Source organism: Ictidomys tridecemlineatus, chromosome 5, assembly GCF_052094955.1.
Source record: "Ictidomys tridecemlineatus isolate mIctTri1 chromosome 5, mIctTri1.hap1, whole genome shotgun sequence".
In the NCBI taxonomy this organism is placed as follows: Eukaryota; Metazoa; Chordata; class Mammalia; order Rodentia; family Sciuridae; genus Ictidomys; species Ictidomys tridecemlineatus.
The window spans coordinates 39729304-39753778 of record NC_135481.1 but is presented as its reverse complement, the minus strand read 5'-3'; the positions used below and the strand labels follow the sequence as shown (position 1 = coordinate 39753778).

The 24475-nt window shown below is 45.9% G+C and overlaps 2 protein-coding genes, 1 long non-coding RNA gene and 1 pseudogene across 5 annotated transcripts in view; 2 read left to right on the top strand and 2 right to left on the bottom strand.

Moving 5' to 3' along the window:
• Bub1b (BUB1 mitotic checkpoint serine/threonine kinase B) overlaps positions 1 to 17552 on the top strand; it is an 86810-nt gene extending 69258 nt beyond the window's left edge. The window contains exons 23-24 of the mRNA XM_078049815.1: positions 13069 to 13151; positions 17459 to 17552. Coding sequence (XP_077905941.1) covers positions 13069 to 13123 — 55 coding nt within the window. The 3' untranslated portion in view covers positions 13124 to 13151; positions 17459 to 17552. The remainder of the gene's footprint in view (positions 1 to 13068; positions 13152 to 17458) is intronic.
• On the bottom strand, positions 1506 to 2808 carry LOC101977325 (adiponectin receptor protein 1 pseudogene; annotated as a pseudogene).
• The window catches only part of LOC120886887 (uncharacterized), a 10349-nt gene continuing 840 nt past the window's right edge, over positions 14967 to 24475 (bottom strand). The window contains exons 2-4 of one of the 3 annotated variants that reach the window (XR_013438835.1): positions 22704 to 22760; positions 18896 to 22269; positions 14967 to 16108 (exon numbers count right to left, since the gene is read on the bottom strand). This is a non-coding gene — a long non-coding RNA (uncharacterized LOC120886887). Of the gene's footprint in view, positions 16109 to 18895; positions 22761 to 24475 lie in introns of all 3 variants that reach the window. The other 2 variants (XR_013438834.1, XR_013438836.1) reach the window with 2 other exon arrangements.
• Pak6 (p21 (RAC1) activated kinase 6) overlaps positions 24241 to 24475 on the top strand; it is a 22785-nt gene continuing 22550 nt past the window's right edge. The window contains exon 1 of the mRNA XM_078049818.1: positions 24241 to 24366. The gene's annotated coding sequence lies outside the window, so the exon portion shown is untranslated. The remainder of the gene's footprint in view (positions 24367 to 24475) is intronic.

Genomic DNA, 24475 nt, shown 5'->3' with positions numbered 1-24475 from the left:
GAGTGTGTGGTTCAGTGAATCAAAGAGACCCATCCAGCAGAGGGTGTCAGGTTGGCAGAAATATGAGTTAGGCAGAGGAAACACAATTATCATTGTTAGAAGAGATCTATCATATCAAGGGTACCCATCACCAGATGAGAAGGCTGTCAGACAGGCAACTCATGTGTCCTAGCACATGGGCAATGGCTAAGGTTCCATGATGTAAGAAGGTACACACAGGCCTCCCCCATAGCTCCTGCCTGTACCATTCTTTTGCTGTGTTATGTAAGTAGTTGCCTTGTACATATATATGCCTCACCTTTTTTTTTTTAAATAGTTGTAGATGGACAGAATGCCTTTATTTTGTTTGTTTATTTTTATGTGGTTCTGAGGATCAAAACCAATGCCTCACACATGCGCAGCAAGCTCTCTGCCACTGAGCTACAGCCCTAGCCCTATATCTCACCTTTTTAATTTAAGTGAGCTCTTTGAGGACAAGTTCTCTGTATACCCTTATTAGGACTTGCATGTAGCACTTATATTACAGGGGGTCAGTCTTACTTAGAACCTCTACAGTGTTGAGGTGGCTCCCTGCCTGTGGTTTCAAACCAGACACTAGCACAGTAATTAGAAATGCTGCCTTTAAGGCCAGAATCTTGGATTTGGATCCTAGCTTGTATCATTGAATAATCTCTCTGAGCCATCCTCTGTAAAACAAGGATAATCCAAGTGCCCCCTTTATAGATAAAACTAAGACTTTTAGCATAGATACTTGTAGATGCCATTATTGATTTAATTCTAATTTTTAATGGTCTGTCTGAGATTCCCTGGAAACTTCTCAGGTAGATTGGAAGCCTAGCTAATTGATTGGAGGCTTACTGGCTTTTTTCTTTTCTTTTTTTAATGCCAAGTGTCTTCTGTCATTATAGTCTTTGTATCAAGATACCTAGGGATGATAGCAGATGCTAAGGATTGAGCCCAGTGCCTCACATGTGCTAAGCAAGCACTGTACCACTGAGCTGTAGCCCCAGCCCAGCAGGTTTCTTTTTAAACCTTAGTATCGAGCATCAGATATCGTTTTCCTTTGTGTTTCTTGTTGTTGGAATGCTGGGGTTGAACCCAGGACCTCACACATACTAGGCAAGTGCTCTACCATTGAGCTACATCTCAAGTCCTCTCCATTTTAATTTTATGTTACTCAACCAAGAAAAAAAAAATTAAAACTCAAGTTATGTGAAGCCTGCACACACTTCCATGATTAGCTAGGCTATTAAAAGTTTGGTGTATTAAAATTCTTCCTACTGTGTAAGGTCCAGGCCCTAGAAAGATGGGATCAGATTATAATTGTTTTTAAAAGTGTGCTGCAAAATTGTATGGTTTATGTGTTACATGTCAGGTTACAAAGTGAGGATGAAGGTAAGGAAGGTACATTTTCTTCCGTAAAAAACAATTTCTGTAGAGTCCCAGTCCATATTTTCCAAAAATAATTGGAGGAGGGGATAAAATCTCAACTGAATGCCAAAGGACTATCTCTGAGAGGGGCCAGCAGTTGTCTTGACAAGGAAGGTGATTGCTGAGGATGAAGATAGCTAAAGTTGACCATCCCCACCCTCCCCATCCAGCAGAATGGAAATGGAAAGGTTTTTGCCCAGGGTCTATGAAAGTGAGTAGTGGGCACAACACCACTCAAGCCCAGTGTCCAGTATTCTTGCTCTTGTCTGCTGGTGCTTAAGAATGCCAAATCAATGCCAAAGGGATGCAGAAATGCCTAGGACACAGATGATGGAAAGAGTTGAGTTAGTCCACACTGTGGGAAGCAGTAGAAGATGTACTAGAGCCAAGAAACAAAGCTTCCCATAATCGGTTGAACAATCTCTTAATAGTCTTGTTTGAAAAAAGTCTGATTTTGACAAAAGATGATGTTGGAAGAGCCAGGAAAAGCTGCAGCAGATCACTGCACCCAAAAAGAAAATCACCCAAACTGCCTTCTCCTGAAGAGTAGCTATGAAATAAATAAATTTGAGTGTGGTCAGTATTCCCAAAAAAAGTCAAAGTGCACAATCAAGCAGATGGGTCCAAAAGTTTTCAAGTTTCTGTATAGATGCAGAAGATGATCTTGAAGCAAGCCTGAAAGGAGGGCATATGTGTTCTATGGCTGTGAGCAGGTAGTCATTGTCCTTCAATCAGTCAAGGAGCAAATCATGGGATGACCCTCACACATCCCTACCAGACCTTATACACCAATTCCTCCATCTCCTTGGCACAGTGCACTTGCAGGGAGAGCATCAGTACCACACAACCTCCTCTTCATCCTGGGACTCTTGAGTATGTTTGTTCTTCCTCAGCTTTGGTTGGTTTGGTAATTGTCAGTTTGCCCTACTCTTCTAGCAGGGGTTCCAGGTCAGCCAGTTCCATTGTCAGTTTCCCTGTTACTAGCAGGAACCTCATTGCCTTGTGCCACTTTTTTTTTTTTTTTTGTACCAAGAATTGAACCCAGGGACCCAGGGGCACTTAACCACTGAACCACACCCCCAGTCCTTTTTTATATTTCATTTAGAGACAGTCTTACTGAATTGCTTAGTGCCTCATTAAGTTGCTGAGGATGGCTTTGAACTGCCTCAGCCTCCCAAGCCACTGGATTATAGACGTGGGCCACAGCACCCAGCAACCATTATTTATGGGAAGACATTTGGCTGGTACTTCAATACCTTGTAACTTCAGCTTGGAGATAGGTTGGGGTCTCTCAGCTCCAGGGGGCAGATCTCCCTGTGATAGTAGGAAGGCCAGGCAGGTAGGCTCTACTGGAGGACATAGGCCCTTGAGCTGCATCCCTCAGCATTGGAGGTGGCCAGTGGCTAAGGAGGCTGAGATCTTTAGCACCCTGCTGGCATTGGAAGGGATGCAAACTGCTCAGCCTTTACTGTCTTTTTTTGATGGTGCTGGAGGTGGAACCTAGGGCCTTACTTATGCTAGGCACATGCTTTAATACTGCACTGCACCCCCAGCCACTTTACTGCCTTTTGACTTAATTCTCAGTATAAAGTATAGCTGAGCTTGTATGATATAGGTAGGTGGAAGAAATGTGTATTTAAAGATAAGGGAAATTAGTTGTTTCTTTTGAGGGTAACATTAAGACAAATATTTATCCTTAAAACAGTCTCAGGATCAGCTATACATCAAAGAATCAAGAAAGTCATCTGGTCAGGTTTTTAGTCCACATTTTAGTCTGAAGTATCTAGCTCATAGCCATGCTGCCTCTATCCCATGGGCAGAATGCAGGAGACTTTCTCTCTAGTTCTGTTAGTTCTGACCTGCCAGGCAGGGTTTTGCTGCCCACAAGATGCATCTTACTCCTCTCACCTTCTTTCTCTTCCTCTCCCTAACCAGAAGACATGGCTTTCTGGCTTTGGGAGCAGAGCCTACTGACTATTTGACACCAAGACATTAGTCCCTTCCTGAGACTGACTTTCTGCTTGAGCTTAGGCTTTTAGAACTATTTCTATTTTGGGCTGGGGATATAGCTCAGTTGGTAGAGTGCTTACCTTGCATGCAAGGCCCTGGATTCAATCCCCAACACACCCCCCCACACACACACACAAAGAACTATTTCTATTTTATGCTCTGCTGCATTCCTCTCCTGAGCCACTGAGTAAAAGGTAATCACTTGATTAGTTGGAACAAGGAAAGGGGAAATGCAGGGAACCCTAGGAGCTCAATTCAGGAAGTGGAAAACTTGGGCCCAAACACTAGTTCTACTGGTTAGCAGCTGCCTATCTGAGCAGGTCTGCCTTTGCTATCTCTCTGTAAACTTGTGCTGACACCTCTTACTCCAAAGGGTTTGTTGTGAGAGTTAAAGTAGACATGAGAGTCCCTCTTGGATCAAGCAGTTGATTTGACTCTGCAGCCCAGCAGGCAGCCCAGAGAGAGGCACAAAGGCAGCAGCTGGAGCTGGTCTGCCCTGTTGTTGAATGGAAGCCAGAGTTGAGTGAGATGTCTGACATTCTTATTCACTTAGGCCTCCAGCTGCAACTCGTTTGACTCCTGTTTTACTCTTTGTGGAAACATGTTTATACCCTCCAGGGCAGCAAATATATCTTGGAATGTGACAAAAAAGATTAACCAATAAATATTTATTAAGCTCTACTATGGACTTCACATTGATGACTGGATATAAAGAAATGTAAAGTATGCTTTCTCCCTTCAGGGAGTTTACAATTTAGTTATAGAAACAAGATATAACAGATTAGAAGCTGAGAGAAATAAGCCAGTCAAAAGCAGACACTTCAAGGAAAGCCATAGCAAAAAAAGCCAAAGAAGTGGAGCAGATAATCTGAGAACACTCAGAGGAAGTAAGGACCAGAGTGGGGCAGTATGTCCTGGAAGCTACCATGAACCCTGGAGCCAGTGGTTCGTGTGGGACTCAAGTTGTTTCCACTTTTATCTTGCCATTCTTAGCATATTGGCTTTTGTCCTTAGGCTGATCCCCATAGGGGACCCAATTGACTACCCTAGTTTCAGAGCAACTTGAAGCTACCAAAAAAAAAAAAAAAAATCTCCCAGCCAATTTCCTCTCATGGCTTTTGGCCAGATTGTCTCATATTTGGGGCCTAAGCAGTCCTGGCAAAAGGAAGGAAGTTACCAAGATTGATTTACACTTATCAAGATCTACCTGCTGGGGCTGGGGCTGAAGCTGAGGCTGGGCTTTTTCCTGAGTTCACAGGTAAAAACTGGGTTTCATTCATCAAATGAATGAAGAGAGATGGGATGGATTTAAGAAAGTCAACTAACAGTATCTGCCATGTGGGTAGTGCTGGGAATACAATGAGTGAAATGTAGCAAAATAGCCTCCTGGACTCTGAAACAGATTGCCTGACTTCAAAATCCTGTTTGTCACTTAGTGACCTGATCATGAGGCCTTAAGTTTCCTCATCTCGGAAATGGGACAGTAATAGTTTCTTCCAAGATTGCAAATTTCTTGGTAGCAGAAACTTGTTCACTGAGTTATTTATCCCCAGCATCTAGCTGGTACTCAATAGATATTTGTTGAATGGATTTATTAACTGAACTTCTGTGAGAATTAAATGAGTTAATGTATAGTAAGGGCTTGGCAAAGTGCATAACCTACAGTATATGTGAAAGAAAAGTCCCCTTTAGCCATAACCAATGTAGAAACAAGGGGCAGGGGCCGGGGCCGGGTGGGGGTGGCTCTGCATGCATCCTGTAGCTGCTTTGCATCATCTGTGCTGCAGGTTTATCAGTAGCCCTTGCTCATTGCAGAAATCGAGACTGTCAAGAAGGCTGCTCTGGTAGACAGGGGCTGAGACTGCAAAGGCTCAACACATCCCCTTGCTGGAAATGATACATTTGCAAGTCAGACCTGGGCTCCAGTTTGCAGCTCTTTCCTGACTGGCTTCTGAGCAGCTCCTCACATTGCTGTTAAAGCCTGAGTTGATTCCAGATACCTCTTAAATCAGACTTCTTTCTAAGGTCGCCTAGCCAGAATCTAGAGGGGTGCTTATTTCACTAATAAGACTTTTCTTATTCACCCTATTCCTAAAGAAGTTGCAGTCAATTTTTGGTAGTCCCCCTTTTCCCTACTCTGACAGGTAAACCAACCCCTCCTGTAGGGGCTGCTCCCAGGAAAGACACATCCATAGGATAGGCCTCTTCAGGAGCTGCTGCTAGTCACTGACCTGTTATGGAATGAGAGCGGACTCGCACCTGAGGTTTAAGGCCCTGGCCTTCCTGTCCCAGAGATGACATCTCTAGCAGAGGCAGGCCCTTTCCTTCCAGTGGCACTCACAGCCCCTGTCACAGTAGATTGTGGCCAGACTTTGGCTGAGTGGCTCTCTTTGAGCCATTTGTGCATTGTCACCCAGGAAAGTCAAAATTCCCCTTTGCCATTAAGTATCACAATGAAAACCAGGGCTTCAAACCCAAATCCTGGCTTCACCATGTCCTGACTAACTGGGGACAAGTTACTACCTCCAACCCACCTCATGGTGCTTTGAGGAGTCAGTGAAATAACAGGTGGAAAGAAGCCAACCACACTGTGCCTGACATACACAGGATACTTCACAAAAGGATCTTCTCTGTTGCCATCCCCATATCATTTAAAACCAAGTATTTTCACAATTCTACATACCTGGTCCTGGAAAAAAAAAATCCATTTTCTGTTCATCTGCTTGAAAAATACTGTTTCTCCAGAAGGAAAACTTATTAGGAAGTGACAGGAGAGTCTCTTGCCAGGGTCACTCCTAATCCATGTGATATTCTGACCTGTTTTCTTTCTTGTTTCTGAAATAACATTGTTGAAGGATGTGGTTACCTACCTGTCCTCTTGCCCCTCCCTAAATGATCCCACCACCAAAATTCCTCCCATGACCTGGCCCTACCCCCTGCCTGCTAAAAGGGCCCACCAAAAGTAACTGACTCCTCCCATAGCCTGGCTCTGCTAAGGCTGCCTATAAAACCCAGACCATGGGGTGGCTAGCAGTCATCCCCCGCCCCATTGAGCCACATCAGGTGATTGACTGATTGACTGCCACTAAATAAAGGTCTTGCTGATCCAAGGTCTGCTTCCCACCTCCTGCCTCCCACCTCCCACCTCTGTCACTTAAGCGCCATGTGCTTTTAATTGTGACCAGAGATTGGGCAAGAAGGTTGGTTCCTGCCTACTGCCATCTTCACTGGGTTTGTCCCCTTCTTTCTTTCCCTCTCTTCTTTCTTTCCTCAGTTGCCCCAGAGGCCCAGGCATTGTGGGAGTGGAGGCACGAGAATGTTAACCAGTCTCTCAGGGAATTGTCATTGTCTTCCCTTAGATCCCTCGTGGTCCCTTCTCTCCTCCCTTCCCTTACTTATTGTTACCCATGAAGATCTGCAGCCCAGACCAGGCTATTGGAAGGCCTCATCTTGCACACTTTGTTTTCAGGCAGAGGGCCAATACTGGGCCTTCTGATCAAGGCCAGAGGGCAGTGGCCAGGAAGCAACTTTCTGCCAGTCAGCAGCAGTAGTCTGTTCTCCTGGACTCTTCCTCTACTATGTTACCTTTGTTGGGAGAAAAGTTTCTGCAGGCATTCCTGAATCTGCAGCTTGCAGGCATTCCTCTGTGGAGCATGATGGAAAGAACACCACTGTCAAACACTTCCCCTGCCAGCCAGGTGTCCACACCTTGCTGGGCTTCCTCCACAGGGAAGAAGGGAAGCCAGAAAGGATAGGGCATGCAGGATACCTAGAGTGTCCCCACTGACTAGGCCCTTGCGCCTTCTTCCCGCTGCCTACACCCTGGAGGACAGCAGATACCCTGGAGGCACCTCTCCTAACAGCCCATCTTAGCCCTCCTGGTAAAGCCAGTTCTGGAGCTCAGGACACAGGCCTCCAAAGGCAATACCTGCTCATTAATCCAAGCCCCTCCTTTCAGGAGCCTGCCCTGGCTTTGGGTAGTGGGGGATAAAGCAAGCACCTCCCTTCCTGGCCCTGTGGTGAGAGGCTCTGAGGAGTGTGGGGCAGGTAGAGACAGGCCCTTCGCAGCCATCAGAAAGACCTGTGTAAAGGGGTTGGGAAGTGTGGGGGGAAAGCTAAAGATCTAGAAAATTTGTCAGTAAAAGGGGATTTTTTTTTCTGGCACACTGGGCATTCCACTTGTTTCTAAACATTTTTGTTATTTGAGAAAACTTGGGAAGCATTTAGTTTATGCAAATTTTAGTATTTCATTGTGAACATGGCCTTTCCAAACACATCCTCAAAAGATTTTTAAAAACCATGCAATGGGACAGGGAGCCTGATTCACCAAAATGGTTCAGTTAAGACAAATATCTTGAATCTACAAGTGTATGTCCATTCACAAAGCCAGAAGAAAGCAAAGCAAAAGAACATTGAGAAAATGTGAGAATGCTGCTGTGGCTGATTCACACTGCTGCAGATCCCTGGGAGCCAAAATTCAAAGACAGAAATGTCTGCGGTGACAGCACTGCCACTGCCGCTGACTGAATTACAGATACATCACATTCAGGGCTTGCTGCTAGAATGGGCTTACACTGGCAATAAAAGGATCAACTGGGGTCTATGAGAAGGGAAAGTTAAATTCCAGTCCTGACTGCCTCTAATATTCTCTGCAGCTTTGCTGAGTCACTTAATCTCTTGAGACTGTATATGGCATCTGTAGGGGGAGGGGAGTGGCTAGAGTCCCTTTCAGCTCTGTGATTCATGGGTTCTAATTAAGAATGGCTAGAGCATAGAACCTCTTCCAGTGTTCGTTCATTCATTCAACAAAGCTTACATGAGCCACTGCTTTATGCCAAAGCACCATACTGGTTTTCCTGACCTGGAGCGCTCAGAGGCTCCTGGGGTTAGCAGAAGTGACTCTGCTGGAATAGAGGGCATAGGGCACACTACTAACCCAGGACCATGGTTACCTGAGCACTTGCATCTGCAACCAGGCTGCTTCTTATGGCTAATAGATTCCCCTCAGTACATACTATTACAAAAACAGATTCAAATTTGCAGATACTCTTATCACATTACAAAACCATGCAACATGGCTGTTTACACAGACCAATAGTTTCCAGAAGTCCTTGAAGAAAAAAGGAATCAAAGAATCAACAATTACGGATTATCATACTCAGGAATTGAAATCTATTAGAAGTGGTAAAGAAGCAGTGATGTGCTAGAGGGATGCAGCAGGTGGATGGTGGTGTGAGCACCAGCTGTCCAGTCTCTGGAAACTGGAGTCAGTCTGGATGCTTATCGATCCCATGCTCTCCTGGCTTCTGGTCTGGGTTTGATTCTCCAGGATGGCATTTAGAGAAACTGACAGTTACAGAGCCAGAGGAGGTGGTTTGTTTTGTTTTCAGTTTCTTTTATGCATTGACTGTTATCTCTTTGTGCTAGATACTGTAGCAGAAATCTGGAAAAGGCATGATTTTTCTTGATTTGTGACATTGTTGATAGTTTCTTTGAGAATTTCCACCTGCTTCCTAACAAGTGGCAGAAACTTAGAAATGTTGTATTTCTTAAAGAGAATAATTGTGATTATTATCTGAGTAAATTATTGTTTCAAATTTAATGTAATAAACTATGTGCTGCCCCATTAGCTCCTTCACACCTTTGTATTTTCCTTCCCTCTAAACATACCATTTCTCAAATTTAGAAGTAAGAGGAAAGAAAAAGAATTATTCATATCCCTTCATTGCCTTGGAATTTGTGGGAGAAAATGTTCAAATATGCAAGTTTTAAGTACTCTTCACAGATCTTTGGATTCTATATTAGTCTTTAATTTTGTGTTTTTAACTGTTACTTATTTTTAGTTTTGTATTTTATAAATAGAAAAACATTCACTGAAAATTTTGAACAATGCAAATATATTAAAAGTCAAATAAAAGATCCCTTTCATTTTCCCCAACCCCTGGGATAACTACCACGAACGGTTTGTTGTTAAACTTACAGGTGTATAAATATATTTTATTTTTAGCAAATATATGGTTATTCCATCACATTTTTCAGCAACTTGGTATTTTCTCTCAATTATCATTGTTACTGATGCACATTTTTGGTGGCTTCCAGTTTTTTACAGTTATAAATAATACTACAATGAATATTTTTTCTAGTCATGGGTGGGCACAATATCTTTATTTTATTTTTTTATGTGTTGCTGAGGATTGAAACCAGTACCTCACACATGCTAGGTGAGCACTCTACCTCTGAGCCACAACCTCAGCACTACAATGAATATTTTCTTACAGATATCTTTGGGCCCATATACAATTCTTTCTTTCTTTCTTTAATTTTATTTTTTTAGTTGATGAACACAGTACCTTTATTTTATTTATTTTTATGTGGTGCTGAGGATTAAACCCAGTGCCTTACATGTGCTAGGCAAGTGCTCTACCACTGAGCTACAACTGCAGGCCTACAATTCTTTCTTAATGTGGATTCCTAGAAGTGCATTTACTGGATCAAGTGGATGCACATTTTAAATTTTCATCAAAATTGTAAAATGCCCTCCAAGTAATTGTACCAATTCACTGTCCTACCTATTGAATTTTTTTTCTCCATATGATGAGGGGATGGTAAGTTCCTTCTATCTTAGTTTGCATTTCTTGGATCATTAGTGAGATAGAGCAGAAGTGAATTGTTTATGATTAAGTTTACTCACAAAGTTTTGTTGAAATACAAAAGGAACCGATAGCCTAATAAGAAAATATTTCATGTAACCACTAATTGAAGTGTTTACATTTAATGCCATGATATCCAACACTGTGCAATTTACCCAAAATGTCTTATGTGTGCAGCTTGAGACCTTTGTACAGGAGGTGACTGGGGTTATGGTTTTAGTGGATTAACCTGCCACCAGTTGGTGGGTAGATAAGAATGAACAATAAATTATACAGTCAGGCCATCAGAGAAGAAAATTAATGTTTATTGAGCTCTCAGGGTGAGCGATTCCTATGCCAGAAGCTTTGTTTATTTAATTCCTACAGTCCTGTGAGGTGAAATCATCCCCATTTTATGGATGAGGAAATTGTGGTTCAATAGGTTTAAGAGCATGCCGAAGGTCACTCAACTGGTGAATCCTATACCTGGGATGTGAACTCAATACCACGAAAACAGAGTCTGGGCTCTTGACCAAATATCACATCACTTCAGTATAGGAAAAAAAATCAAGAAATAGTTTTTCAAAAATAAGTTGTATAAAGAAGAGTCCCTGACAATTACATTTCCACCAAAATAAATAAATAAATAAATAAGAGTCCCTGACTTTCCACCTGGCTGTCAAAAGAAGTGGGCCTTGGAGTAGGCACAACCCACAGCCAGGTAGCACCTGCAGTACCGTAGCAGTGACCTAGGCTCTGGGTGAGCATTTGCCAGGTTAACAGTTGAAAGGACAGCCTTAGTCCTGGGTAAGTGCAGGGATGAGATGAGCAGTGGGTGTAGACTGGAGCTTGGGCCCCCACACAATTGGACATGTGGAGGAGAAAAGAGCCAGTGAAGAGGACTCAAGGCTCAGAGAGGAGGGCATAATGAAGGCCATGCTTCACCTGGTACTTTTTAGAGAGCTGACAGGTACACATACCCAGAAGCTCAAGCCACCTTGCCAGCAAAAATCCCCTTTCCTGCTCAGAGACCTGGAAATGAAGAGGCCTTATAGAGTGGCTGCCTCTGGTCCCTGACAACCCAGGACACTGGTCCCCATCCTGCCTTCCCCTCCCCCACTCACCTTTCCATCCCCAACCCCACCAACTTGAGCCCTGCTGTTCTTCACAGCAAAATTGAAGGAGACCCTGAGAAGGAAGCTTAATCCAGCTGTGCCCAGCATCTGCCAGACCTGAGTCCAGCATCTCTGAATCTTGGGGGGCTGGGGGTGAGTCAGAGAGATCCAACTAATGTGGGGGAAGTGTAGGGTGGACAAGAGGCTCACCCTGATCCTAGCTGGCAGCACTTCCTCTCCCTCCCCCTCCTTAAAGGAAGGCAGAGAAAAAAAAATGTGTTTTTATAAATAGCTCCAGCCCCAGCTGATTTGTAAATTCAGTGGGTTTTTTGTGTCAATGACATCACCCTCCTCCCCATGGCAACCCCCGACGATATCAAAATTGCCAAGCAACGTTGAAGCAGCTCGCGCCCCAAACGAGCAGGTTGCTGCCTGAGGATTTAATGGAGAAATCTCAAAGTGAGCTGGGGTGCACGGTGGAGGAGGGGCACACTGAGACCCTGGCTGCCGGGCCCTGAGCAAGGCGGGAGCTGCCGGCTGCTTGCCAGGCAGCCTGGACACGCCAGGGCTCCACAGCCAGCTCCTTTTGACAGCAGCTGCTGTCCACAGCAGGTGGGGGAGGGCACTGCTCCCCTCCTGACGTGCCAGGAGCCACAAGCAGCCATTCAGGTGACTAAGCCGGCCCACCGCCACTGAGTCACCCACCCGCCAGAGCTTTTCTTCCTTTCTTTTTGCATTTAATTATTTTGGGAGCTGAAAACTTGGAGCTGCACCTGAGTCCCGCCTCTTCTATCTCTCCCCTCCCTACCTTGGCTTGGAGGAAGATGGGTCTTGCTGTGAATCTGCCACTACTCCCTAAGGATATAGAAGTCATGGTGGGGGCCAGGGGTGCCCGCCAAGAGATTGTAGCTGGCAGAGTGCAATAGCAGACATGGTGATCAGGCTGCCAGTGTGTCCTCTGGAGGTGTCAAGAGAGGAAGGGGAGTCTTGTCCACACCAACTGCAGTTCTCTTGGGCTGGCTTTGAACTCGCCTCATGAGATGTTTCTGTAAATGAATGACTTCTAGGGTAACAGTGGCATTCGGAGAGTGAAGCTGGATTGGCTTAAGCAGGCCTGTGCAGGTAGGTGGCTCTGTGCTGGGTGTGGGCTAATGTGTGTGAGAGAGTGAGTGCTGTGTGACTGAGAGTGTGTCATCTCTCTGTTGATGACAGAAGCTGTGTCCAGCAAAGAGCTAAGGATGGGGACTTGATAACAGTTTATCGTAACTGATGGTGGGTGGGTTCAGGCCCTAGACGGTGCTGGGAAGAGGGACACCAAGCACATGGCCTGAGCAGGTGAGGAGCAACTGCCAGCTGGTTAGGCCTAGGCCCTCTCTGGATCCACAGAACAGAGACCCAGTAAGATGCCAAGGTAGGAAGTGGTCCAGTGGGGCTGGCCAAGGATGGGAGCAAAACCCACCAGGGGCCTGGTTAGTCCACAAGTTCCCTCCTCTTCCTGATAGCCCTGGGCACCAAGGAAACAATTTCCTACCAAGAATCCTGTCACTCTCCCATGCAGGGCTAATCAGCACCTATGTGGCCCCTGCTGATCTCCTAGGCACTTTCAGTGAGAAGGGTGCTGGCCAGGGCACATCTGGGAACCCTGGCACCCACAGGGCATGCCCCAGTGTGTGTCAGGCAGAGGGGCGTGGGTCCCACCTCCCCCACACAGCTGGCAGCCTCTTGGGCACACCGGTGAGTAAGCTGCAGGAGGGAGGGAGGCTGTGTGCCCACAAAGGCAGGATGACACCGAACAGGAGCCTTCAGGAGAAGAGGCTGGGCAAGAAAAGCACTGAGGTTTTCTTTTTCTTTTCCTTTTTTTTTTTTTCCTCTTCTGCCTGAAGGGAGCGCCGCTTCCTGGGCTCCAGACAAGTGCCAGCCTGCAGTGGGAGAGAGTGAGGCCCAGCTGCCTGAAGAAGCGGCCAAGGTAAGGTTCCTGCTGCTGCTATAGGCTGTGGCTTCCAGAACTGGGGACTGGGGATTGAGGCATTGAGGCTACTCCCACCTAGGACAGGAAGGCTGATTCCATGTTCCTGAAGAAGCTATGGGTCCTTGGGCTAAGGAGTCCCATGCTCTGTCCAACCTGCCACCCTTCTCTAGGTGGATTTTGAAACAGCCCAATCCACACTGGCCTCTGGCCCCCTTACCAGGAGAGAGGCTTGTTTCTGCAGTGCCTGTATTTACTTCCTGCATGGGCTAGGCCAAGCCAGTGCTACCAGGATGCCCCTACAGGAGGCCCCTCTCATCTCACCCCTCATGTATTCATTCCACAAATATTTATGGAGCGTCCGTCCGCTGGGTCCCAGGCTCTGAGTCATGCTCTTTCACTGAGCTTGACCTGGTACAGATTCTGACTCTGAAACTCAGTGTCAGGCCAGGGTCAGGGGGCTACCTGGCTGAGTGTACTCCCTCCTCACAGGCCTCAGGCTCCTTACCTCTCCTGCAGGCTTACTGGCCACATGGGCTTCAGGGACATCAGGCTCAGTGAACTGGGGATTATAAAGTATGGGTTCCCCAAAGCTGCATGGCTAATGCAGTGCAGTCTCCCATTTGCTCTTTCCCTGGCATTACATGAGAAGGTCAGAGGTTCCTGCATTTCTGCTTAGGGTCTTCCCTGAGCTGGTTCTGATAGGAAATGGGATCGAGGAGTAGAGGACCAATTCAAAGCTCAGTGGTCCCTAGCCTATGGGCCTGGGGGCTAACCTAGGGGGCACTGGGGCTTGTGGGCCAAGCAAGTAGCCTCTCTAGGCAGGTTTCCTTGTAATGGTCCTGGTACTAGGCCCTGGGAATTTTAGTGACAAAAGCACCAGGAAAGGGTTGGCACCAGGAGCAGGCCTTTCTGGAAACTGATTTGTGTGGAAGCTTCATCCCTGAGAAGGGTAGTAGGGTCAATCTAGTCCTCAATAACAGATTGATTCTTTGAGTTCTCTGAGCTCTTTGAGACAGGACAGGCACAGGGTAGATACCAACTAATGGGGTCTCCACCCAGGGCAAAGCCCACTCTGTACTATTCACTCCTGAGGATAACCTCCAATGTCTCCTATCCTGGAAGAATACATAGGACAAGGTCAGAAGGAGCCCATAAGTATTTCCTACACCTGGCTCCAGGATGAGGAAAATGACCCAGCCGTGGCAGTATTTCCTTCTTCCTCTCAAAAGGTGATTCTAGCCAGGTACTGTGGTGCCTGCCTATAATCCCAGCAGCTTGGGAGGCTGAGGCAGGAGGATCATAAGTTCAAAGCTGGCCTCAGCAATAGCAAGGTGCCAAGCAACTCAGTAAGACCCTGTCTCTAAATAATACACAAAATAGGGCTAGGGATGTGGCTCAGTGGTTGAATGTCCTTGAGTTCAATCTCCAGTACCAAAAAAAAAAAGTGACTGTAAACTTGGGAGGCCTCCAGGTACATGGAACTACACAGTGATGGTATCCAACTGGTGGGCACAATGGCAGAGGCTCGTAAGCAGCAGGCAAACCACAAACCAGCAGGGTATTAGCTGGTGGTCTAGGAAGGAGTGGAGGGCTCTGGCCTGCTCTGTGGAAACCCCACTCAGTGCAGGGTAGCAGCCCATCCTAGAGGTCCTGGAGGGCTGTGCCTTGTGAGGACACACCCTCTACCCCCATGGGAACTCAGTCCTAGGGCCCAGAGGGAGCTAAATTGAGAAATGGGAGATATGAGGTAAAGGGAATCTTATCTTTCCTGGGTTTTAGTCTGTTGTGCTGCTACAACATGAGACTGGGTAATTTATATGCAGTAGAACTTTATTTGGGTCATAGTTCTGGAGACTAGAAAATCCAAGATTGAGAAGCTCACATCTGGCAAGGGCCTCATGCTGTATCATCCCATGGCAGACAATGGAAGGGCAAGAGAGTGAAGGGAGCAAGAGAGGGCCTAATTCCCCAGGTACAGTGGCCCACACCTGTAATCCCAGCAACTCCAGAGACTGAGGCAGGAAAATCAAAGTTCAAGGCCAGCCTCAGCACTGAGTGAGGCCCTAAGCAACTTAGCCAGACTCTGTTTCAAAATAAAAAGGAGCTGCAGTGTAGCTCAGTGGTTAAGTACCCCTGGGTTCAATCTCCAGTAACCCCGCCCCCAAATAAGAGAGAGGGGCCTAACTCAATTTTGTAATAAACTTTTATGTAAAGACATTAATTCATTTGTGAGGGCAGAGCCCTCAAGACCCAAACACTTCTTGAAGATCTCACCTCTTTAACCCTGTTGCATTGGGGATTAATTTTCCAACACATAAACTTTGGGGGACACATTCAGACCACAACACTTGTCAAGATGTGGGATCCAGTCAGTGCTTTTTCTGGATACCTGACTTCCAGGCCCATGATAGGGATTGTGTGTTTATTAAGTACAAAATACTGGTGGCCAGAGGGGTGGTGGGGAAAAGTGCTGATAGATAAATGGGACAGAACTCTTGCCCCAGGGACACTTATAATCCTTTGATAGAGCAATGTAAAGGAAAGCTGAGCATGGGGTCAACCCCACCAGAAACAAGCTGAACCACAGAGCCACAATCAGTAACTGGGTGGCTTTGTCCTTCCGCCCACTCTGGGCCCCAAACTCATCACTGAAATTGTCAGCCATGACTCATCCAGTCCAGATAATTTATAAAATTAAACCAATACTAGAAGATGATTCTTAACATAGACTTCAGATGGACCAAAGGGGGAAAAAAAAAAGAATGAAAAACACTTGTGGAAGAAGCTTCAATCTTCAGGTCCTAGCGGAAAATGAGTGCTCAGGGAGATACATCATGTAGTAAGACACAGGATGATGGGGTTAACAGTGTAGTCAGCAGGATGAGCCTCAGGCCTGGCGTTGCCTCTTCCTGGTGACTTGGATAAGTTACTTCATGTCTCTAGGTCTTGATTTCCTGACATGTTCAACAAAGATAATTATAATACCTATGTGATATGGTTATTGAAACAGCATTAAGTAAAACAATATGGGTGCTGCTAAGATTACTGAAGGAGCAAGGTGCCATGAGGAAAAGACCTTGTTTAAGAGAATCAGGAAAGGCTTCCTGGAGGAGGTAGCTGTAGAAGAACCCTTCCCTCAAGAAAAGCGAAGCTCTCAGAATGCTGGTAGATCTATGCCCATCCAAGCTAGGAAGAATTGCAATACCAGGTCCATTTTTCTTCCAGTAGCAAACTGTTTACTCACTGAGTTTCTCTCAGGAATTAATTTAAAGATTTAATTCTTTTTCTAGTATTAGGGAGTGAACCCAGGCTCACTCTACCACTCATCACATCCTCAGTTTCCCCATCTTTTTTTTGAGATGGGGGTTCTAAGTTGCCCAAGCTGGCCTCAAACTTGGAATCCTCCTGCCTCAGCCTCCCGAGTAGCTGGGATTATAGACATGTGCCTGGCTACTTAAGACTATTAGACCCCCTTATGGGGGTCTGGAGTTCAAAATGTGGATACTTGGACTGGACTGCACATAGTAAAGGCTGGGTATGGCCCTGGTCCCATTCCTGTTTGAACCTGGACTCTTTTGTCACATGGTATCCACAATTCCTTGAATAACCATATTCTAAAGACCCCCATCTAAAGCACAAAACTTGGAGGTGCTGCATGTGGAGGGACTGGAGTTGGAGAGCACTGAGAGCTCCTTGACTACTGTGGCAAGTGACTTGGAAATGCCTAGTAATCACAAGGCTCAGTCTCAGACTTTCTTTGCTTTTCTTACCAAAAGTTTATCTGTCCTATGAATTTAGGAAAAGCAATCCCTCAGTCTAAAAAAAAAAAAAAAAAGTGAAACCCAAAACATAACAGGCTTTCAAATTCTGAGCGAAATCATGTTTAAAAAAAAAAGGGGGGCTGGGGATGTGGCTCAAGTGGTAGCGCGCTCGCCTGGCATGCGTGCGGCCCGGGTTCAATCCTCAGCACCACATACAAAAAAAAAAAAAAAACAAAGATGTTGTGTCTGCTGATAACTAAAAAATAAATATTAAAAAAAAGTACCCTTATAACTACATAAAAGGTCACATGGGCCTCATTCCTACAAAGGAACACCCATGCTGGCCAGCATTTTCTATAAAACCTCATCATGACACATCAGGCAGTGCAGAGACCCAAGTATTTACAGAGGAACAATGATGACTACTTTTGCACACCTGTGGGTTCTCTGTGGTAACCTATTCTGCCAAAGTGGTGCCTTGATCAGCAAATCCAGGTGTCTCTGCCCTGGTCATAATCGACTTGTGCTCTGGTTTGCCCACAGCTTCAGTCCATTCAGGCCAAGTAGGTGGAAGCAGACTTTTGTCCTTCATACATACTTAGGCTGCCCAGGACCTGAGGAGGCTTTTCTTGGTGCTCAGAGAAGCAGGTGCAGAAAGTGCAGGTATGTGGTACATTTGTTCTGGCCTCTGATCTCAGTGCAGCAGGACCCAGCTCACTCTCCCCAGGGCAAATAGCAACAAACCAGTCACCTTGGTCAAGGTCTCCTGTTGCCTGCCTGCCTGCCTGCCTGGTGAAGGGGCTCCTGAAGATTATGGCAGCAGTAGAGTTAAAACCGGGTAGACTGGTTCTGTGGTTCAGCTCCCTAGCCTGGAGCATCTCCAGCTCCATTTTCTTTCTTTCAGTTTCAAATAAGGCTCCATATGGAATTATGCAGAGGAAGGCACAGGAGTAAAGGGAGTTAGAGGACCAGTTACACCAGAGTCTCCTTGTATGGCCCAGCACAGTACCAGGTCAGCAGGGAGGAGCTCAGAGGAGGAAAGGCTACCATAAGGGAACTGGTCATCTCAGATTGCTTGCTACAGCACATTCAAGCCACAGGGAGTCCTCTGAGAATGTCTAGTCCAAATCCCATCATTTTTACAGAGGGAAACAGGCCCAGAGAAGGAAAGTAAGTACTGAGATGACACTGCTAATTTGTCGGGGCAAGGGGTGGTTCAGGACCAGGGGTTCCAATTTGTGCCCAGTTCTCTTCTACTGCCCAGGCTGCCTGTCCATCAATAGGTCCCCCACACAGGAGCAGGTAAGAACTGCTAGGTAGCTTGATGGCTTGAGAGCAGTGGCCCTATCCCTTTTCTATGTTTCCTGTCTCTGCTCTCCCATCCTGCACCCTGTTTAATATAGAGTCCCAACCCAGCCTATGCTTGTTAACCAAGGGCTCCCCAAGGACAGAATTGTCCCCCAGTACTGGGTCACTTTCTGATAAACAGATCTAACTAATTTGTAAATAAATCAAGTTCTGTGTCCCAGGTAGCATCTTACATTTTAACCATAGACTGGTAATGCCTTAAACCCAAGAAGAGAATAATAACAGTGTCTAGACATGAGAGAGTCTGGGAAGAGGGTGGGGAGGCACACAAGAGGCCCTCTGCCTCAGGTGGTCTTCTCACTGGTATATACTTTTAACCCCAGGCAATAATTTATTTATTTTATTTTTTATTTTTTAAAAGAGAGAGAGAGTGAGGGAGGGAGGGAGGGAGGGAGGGAGAGAGAGAGAGAGAATTTTTCAATATTTATTTTTTAGTTCTCGATGGACACAACATCTTTGCTTGTATATGGTGCTGAGGATCGAACCCAGGCTGCATGCATGCCAGGCGAGCGTGCCACCGCTTGAGCCACATCCCCAGGCCCCCTAGACAATAATTTAAATGTGTACTAGATAACATCAAATGTCAGTTCCCAAATGTAGGAGGGCAGTTACCTCTCACTCTGTCACCAGGTTCAGGTGGGACAAGAAGACTTTTATATTCCACTAGAGTGGATCTTGCTGGAGGAAGCTGTCTGGGATCCAGAAAGGTGGGAAGATGTGGAAGTCTCAGTCCTAGGGAAGGTTGGAACCAGGCCTAGGAGCAGGAACACCAGGCTTGGTTAAGCAGATGTTCAGAGCTCCTATGGAGGAAAAGGGCAGAGTGGCAGGGAGGAGCTGCCCCCAGATACCCACCAACCCTACACGGGTTATTGTACTGGTGACTGGTGAGGGTGTGACAGTGGTGTGACCATGACCTGCCATGTCAGCTTTCACAGGAATGTCCCAACAGGCCAGCTACCTCTGTCATAGTCTAGGGCTCTTTAAGGTGTGTGCAACAGAGCTGGGGAAGGAAAGACCCAGAAAGGGGATGGCAGCCTAGCACAGACTAACTAAGTGGCAGACAGGCCATGCCTTCTAACACTGATCCAGGGCAGATGCAGTGTTCCCTGAAGGCCACAGAGCCCACAGCTGCAGCTTGTGTGCATTTAGAGCTAAGGTGTTCTGCCCATTGGGTTGGAGATGGGGCTTGGATAGCCAAAATCATGCTTCCTTGGGCTCTCTCCTCCCCTGAAACTTGGGTCTTGGCTCTTACCTGGTCAGGCACAGGTTTTCTGCTCCCCCAATACTCTCCTGTCCTCCCTGAAAGTCAGGCCCCGGGCTCCATGGCACTGCCCTGCCCCAACCTCAGACCTGGAATGGCTACTGGAGGCTCAGGAGAGAAGAGGACAATGAAGAGTTTCCTTTTAAGGAGGCTTCCAGCTGTTATGCCAGTGGGAATAAATGGGATTACCCCCTGCCAGCAATAATGCCAGCCAGAGAGCTAAAATGCCAGCAAAAGACATTTGGATAGAACTTTGGAAGCTGTTAAGAGCAGGGGGCTGCAGAGTAGTTGTAATTTAAAAAAATTTTTTTTTTAGTTGTAGATGAACATAATACCTTTATTTTATTTGTTTTTATTTTTATGTGGTGCCAGGGATAGAACCCAGTGCTTCACATATGCTAGGCAAGCACTCTACCACTGAGCCACAACCCTGGCTCTGTGAGAAGATATTAAATGATTTCATCATGTCTACAAAATGACTGTCCTCAGTGCAGAGGTGGCTCTTTCTGTTCCCCAAACCTTCCCAGTACAGCTCAGCATGTACCTCAAGTATCTGTGAAGGGTGCCATAGCCTGCAGTGATCCCTGCATCTGAGCAGCTCATCCCAAGTTACCAGGTCTCTTTGGGACTATGAGGCAAGCTTGGCCCTTGATACCAGTTTGTGTTTCATGGGGTAGTCCCATTTATTCCCACTAGCATGAAGAACCTAGTACAGTTCAGAACTTAAGAGGCAGGCAGAGAGAGGCTTGAGATTCTGAGAATAGTAGTTTCTCTCTGTCGTGGTTCAGAGTATGAGCAGGACACATCCGTCCAGCAGCCAGGCAGGAACCCATGGATTTTTCCCAAACACCTAGCTGGGCCCTAGACAGGGCCAGGGTTTTCTCTCTGGGATCCAAAGTGGATTGACCTGTTGGGTTGGTTTAGCAAGTGGTAGCCTTGTCTTTTGGAAGAATCCTGGGATTTTGCTATGTGGTATACCAAACTGAGTTTGATTGTTCCCTGTGGCAGGTGTGTATATGTGTTTATTCATGCATGTGCACAGGTGGAGGAGAGGAGTTTTCTTCATGACTCTTCAGCAGCTATGCTTACCTTGTTTGGAGCCACTGGTCCTCAGGATCCCTGTACCCTAATGCTCTAGACTTCATCACTCCACCACCTTCCCAAGGGAGGAGATGCTCTTTCCAGTTATGCATGACAAGAAATTGAGGCTAACGGCATGCTATAAGTCTACAGAGACAAATGGGCTACAGTCTCGATACTACCTCCCTCCTGCCTAAGGGCTCCTTGGGCCTGGCAGTTGCTGCCTGCCAAGCCTGCCAGGCCTTGGAGCTTTGCACCTGCCAATATATATTTTTATGTGGTTCTATCCCTGGTACCACATAAAAATAAAAACAAAATAAAGGAAAGGTATTGTATATATATATATATATATATTTAGTTGTAGTTGGACACAATACCTTTATTTATTTTTATGAAGTGCTGAGGATCGAACCCAGTGCCTTGCATGTGCTAGTCAAGATTCAAATTCAATACTTAGATTCAAATTCTAGCTTAGTCCTTTAGTCCAAATTAGTCCAAATGGGCTGCTGTAAACAGAATACCATAGACTGGTGACTTATAAACAACAGAAATTTGTTTCTTACAGTTCTGGAAGCTGGAAAGTCCATGATCAAGATGCTGGCAGATTTGTTATCTGGTGAAGGTCCACTTCCTGATTCATAAATGGCTCTTTTCACTATAACCTCACATGGCTGAAGGAGCCAGGGACCTTTCCAGGGTCACTTTTATAAGGACACTAACCCCATTCATGAGAGTTCTGCCTTCATGAACTAATCACTCCCAAAGGCCCTACCTCCTAATACCCTTACATTGGTGATTAAATTTCAACATAAGAATTTGGGAGGTACACAAACATTCTGTATATAGTAATAATTATGAGATCTTAAGATAGTTCCTTAACCACTCTGTGCCTCAGTTTCCTCATCTGTAAAACAAGAATAACAATAGTATAATGCTTATATCCAAGGATCCCTGTGAAGATTGAGATAATATGTGCAGTTTAGCACAGGGCTGGGCCCATCAGACCCATCAGAAGTGTTCAGTAATTGGCAGGCATTATTGTTACTATTATCAAAGGACAGCAGAGGCATCCAGAGGAAGGAGCCCTGTAAGACATAAGAGAGCTTGTTAGCAGGTTCCTGATCCCCAGGAAGCTTTTCAAGTCGTGAGCAGAAAGGTGCAGAGAGAGGATAATGTGTTTGTATTTCTAAACCACAAGTTGATCCATATCTTTCCTCTTTGGCCCTAACTTGGGCTCTCAGCCCTGGCTGCTAGTGCTCAGATGTTAAAACAGTTCTGACAACCACAGTCTGAGAGAACACTGGGAAGTGGCTGCCCCACCCTGGGCCTGCCCAGAGGCCCTTGCAGACCATGCTGGCCAGCCAATGCCCCAGAGCAGGCAAGGCTCCAAAAGCCCCATCTACGGTGAAATGTCTGTTTTTGGTGCCTGCGTCCAGGGCTCCAGGCCAGTGTATAGAATGGCAGTGCCTGGAAAACTCCCTCAGCCAGCAGACAAGGCTCATCAGAGGGGCATGTGCCTGCCCCATCCCTTTGCTCAGTATGGAAGGGGGCCAGAGAGAGGCATGGGAACACAGGAGGAAGTGTTGTCCCCAAAACTGCTCCTGACACTTACCACACTTCTGCTCTCTTCCTGAACAGAGCTGAGCTGCATATGGATCAGAGAGGAGAGAGTCACACATAGGAATTAATCACTCAGGACCCACCCTGTATGTCCTAGTCATCCCAATATGTAGGGCAACATCCAACCTCGTGCACCTGAACCACATGTAGAAGGGACTGGAAGTTCAGAAATGTGGTACTATGGTGGCCCAAGAGTTCTCTAGTCTACTCTCATATCTTGTATGGGAATTTTTTTCTCTGGCACATCTGGCATATTAATCTGGGTCAGTCTCCTTCAGGACTCTGTGCCTCTCTAAATACCCAAGCCCAACTGTTTTCTCCCAAGGTGGGAAGAATCTAGGGGTTCTGGGATTTACTCTATGTAAGGTGAAGGACTTATCCAGTAGTTATTCTGGGATACCCAATCCTGGATTCAAATAAATTAAATACCAGTTCATTTTTAATAATATTCACACTTACTGTAGTTTTTATAGTTCAAAGGTAGTGCTTGGAACTATGGTTTTGGTACATAGGCATCTATATTAAAAGAAAATAATTCACATGTGCATTTGTGAGTCACGATAAAGTAATTTAGGATGTTGATTCTAAATTCAATCACATAATACATTTCATTCTAACTTTGGTTTGTGGTTCATTTTGAATTCTTAGCAACTAATCTCTACTTCCTCCCTCTATACAGCACATCCAAATTCTCAAAGTCAGTATTAGACCACCACATCCATGTTCCTGGATAACTAATATGTGGGGAAAGCCATACTTGTACCACCTGCCCTGTCCTCCTTGCATGGACCTTAACTAGTCAGCTTCCTGGGCAGCCACCAGAGGTCATGGTTTGTCTAACAGAATCAGGCCAACAGTGTCCAGTCAGAGAAAAGAAAAAGAATACACCTTGCCGGCTGAAGTTGTGGCTCAATAGCAGTGTGCTTGCTTAACTTGTGTGAGGCACTGGATTTCATTTTTAGCACTGCAAATAGATACATAAAATAAAGGTCCATTGACAACTTAAAAAAGAAAGAAAAAAGGATACACCTGGAAAAGACACAGAGGAGAGGAGAAGGAGATACAGTAAGGAAAGAAGAATGGAAATTAAATGTTCATCTCTGTGTTGGGGTGCCCTCCTTAGAACACAGGACCAGGAAATGTTACCTGGCACAAAGCCTTCCCTAGGGAAGCTGAGGGCATCAGAGCTTCTGGTGTAGAAAGATATAGAGTACAGACTGGTTAGTGACTGGTGAATTCCCATGGATCACCTTCTATTTGGTGGAAGTCTTAAACTATGCATAGTAATAGGGCCCACAATGTAATGATTTATCCACAAATAGCATTGTCCTAGTCAAAAGAATCAGTGAACAAAATTATGTGGGAATAGTGACCTCAATAATTTAAATCTGAGGTAACCAATAAGGGTTTTAAAAAAAATCACTGGGCACATTGGTGCCTGTAATCCCAGAAACTCAGAAGGCTGAAGCAGGAGAATCCCAAACTCAAGGTCAGCCACAGCAACTTACAGAGGTGGTAGGCAACTTAGTGAGACCCTGTCTCAAAATAAAACCCTGACTCAAAACAAAAAGGGACTGGGGATATAGCTCAGTGGTTAAGCACCCCAAAATTCAATCCTAATTACACACACACAAAAAAAAATCTCCACACTGACACTGGCAGTTACCCAGCCACCACTTGAAGGCAGCCATTTGGGGTCCAGATGTACTGAATTTCCAAGCCAGAATCCCCTCAGCACTCAGCCAGCACCCAGCCCTCTCTAGGGGCCCAAGTCGAGGACAATAAGAGTCTTCTCACTTCCTTGTTGGATTAGACACAGACAAGTGGTCCCAACCCCTTTGCTCAACATAAAATCTATCCTCTGTCCCAAAGAAGCAGGGTAACCTGTCCCAACCTACCCCAAATGGGAAGTCAGGAATGAGTCACCGGAAATGCCATTCTGATCTTAAACCAGGGCATTGCTGGGTACAAGGATGGGATGCTGGCTCTGGGACAGAAACGGAGAGGTTTTGTATGAACCCCTTCCTCTGTTTCAGGATTCTGTGCTCCTATGATGCTTTCAGTCCCCCAAAGTCTCCCACCCTGGAATCCAGAGGCCAGAGCATTGACAGGACTAAACAAGGTGTGATGGGGAATTGCATTCCTTTAAATCCTGCCCTTCTGCCTGTACAAGGCGGTTATCCCAGAACAATTCAGAATGGGGCAGACAGGCCAAGGTGCCAGGTTTTAGG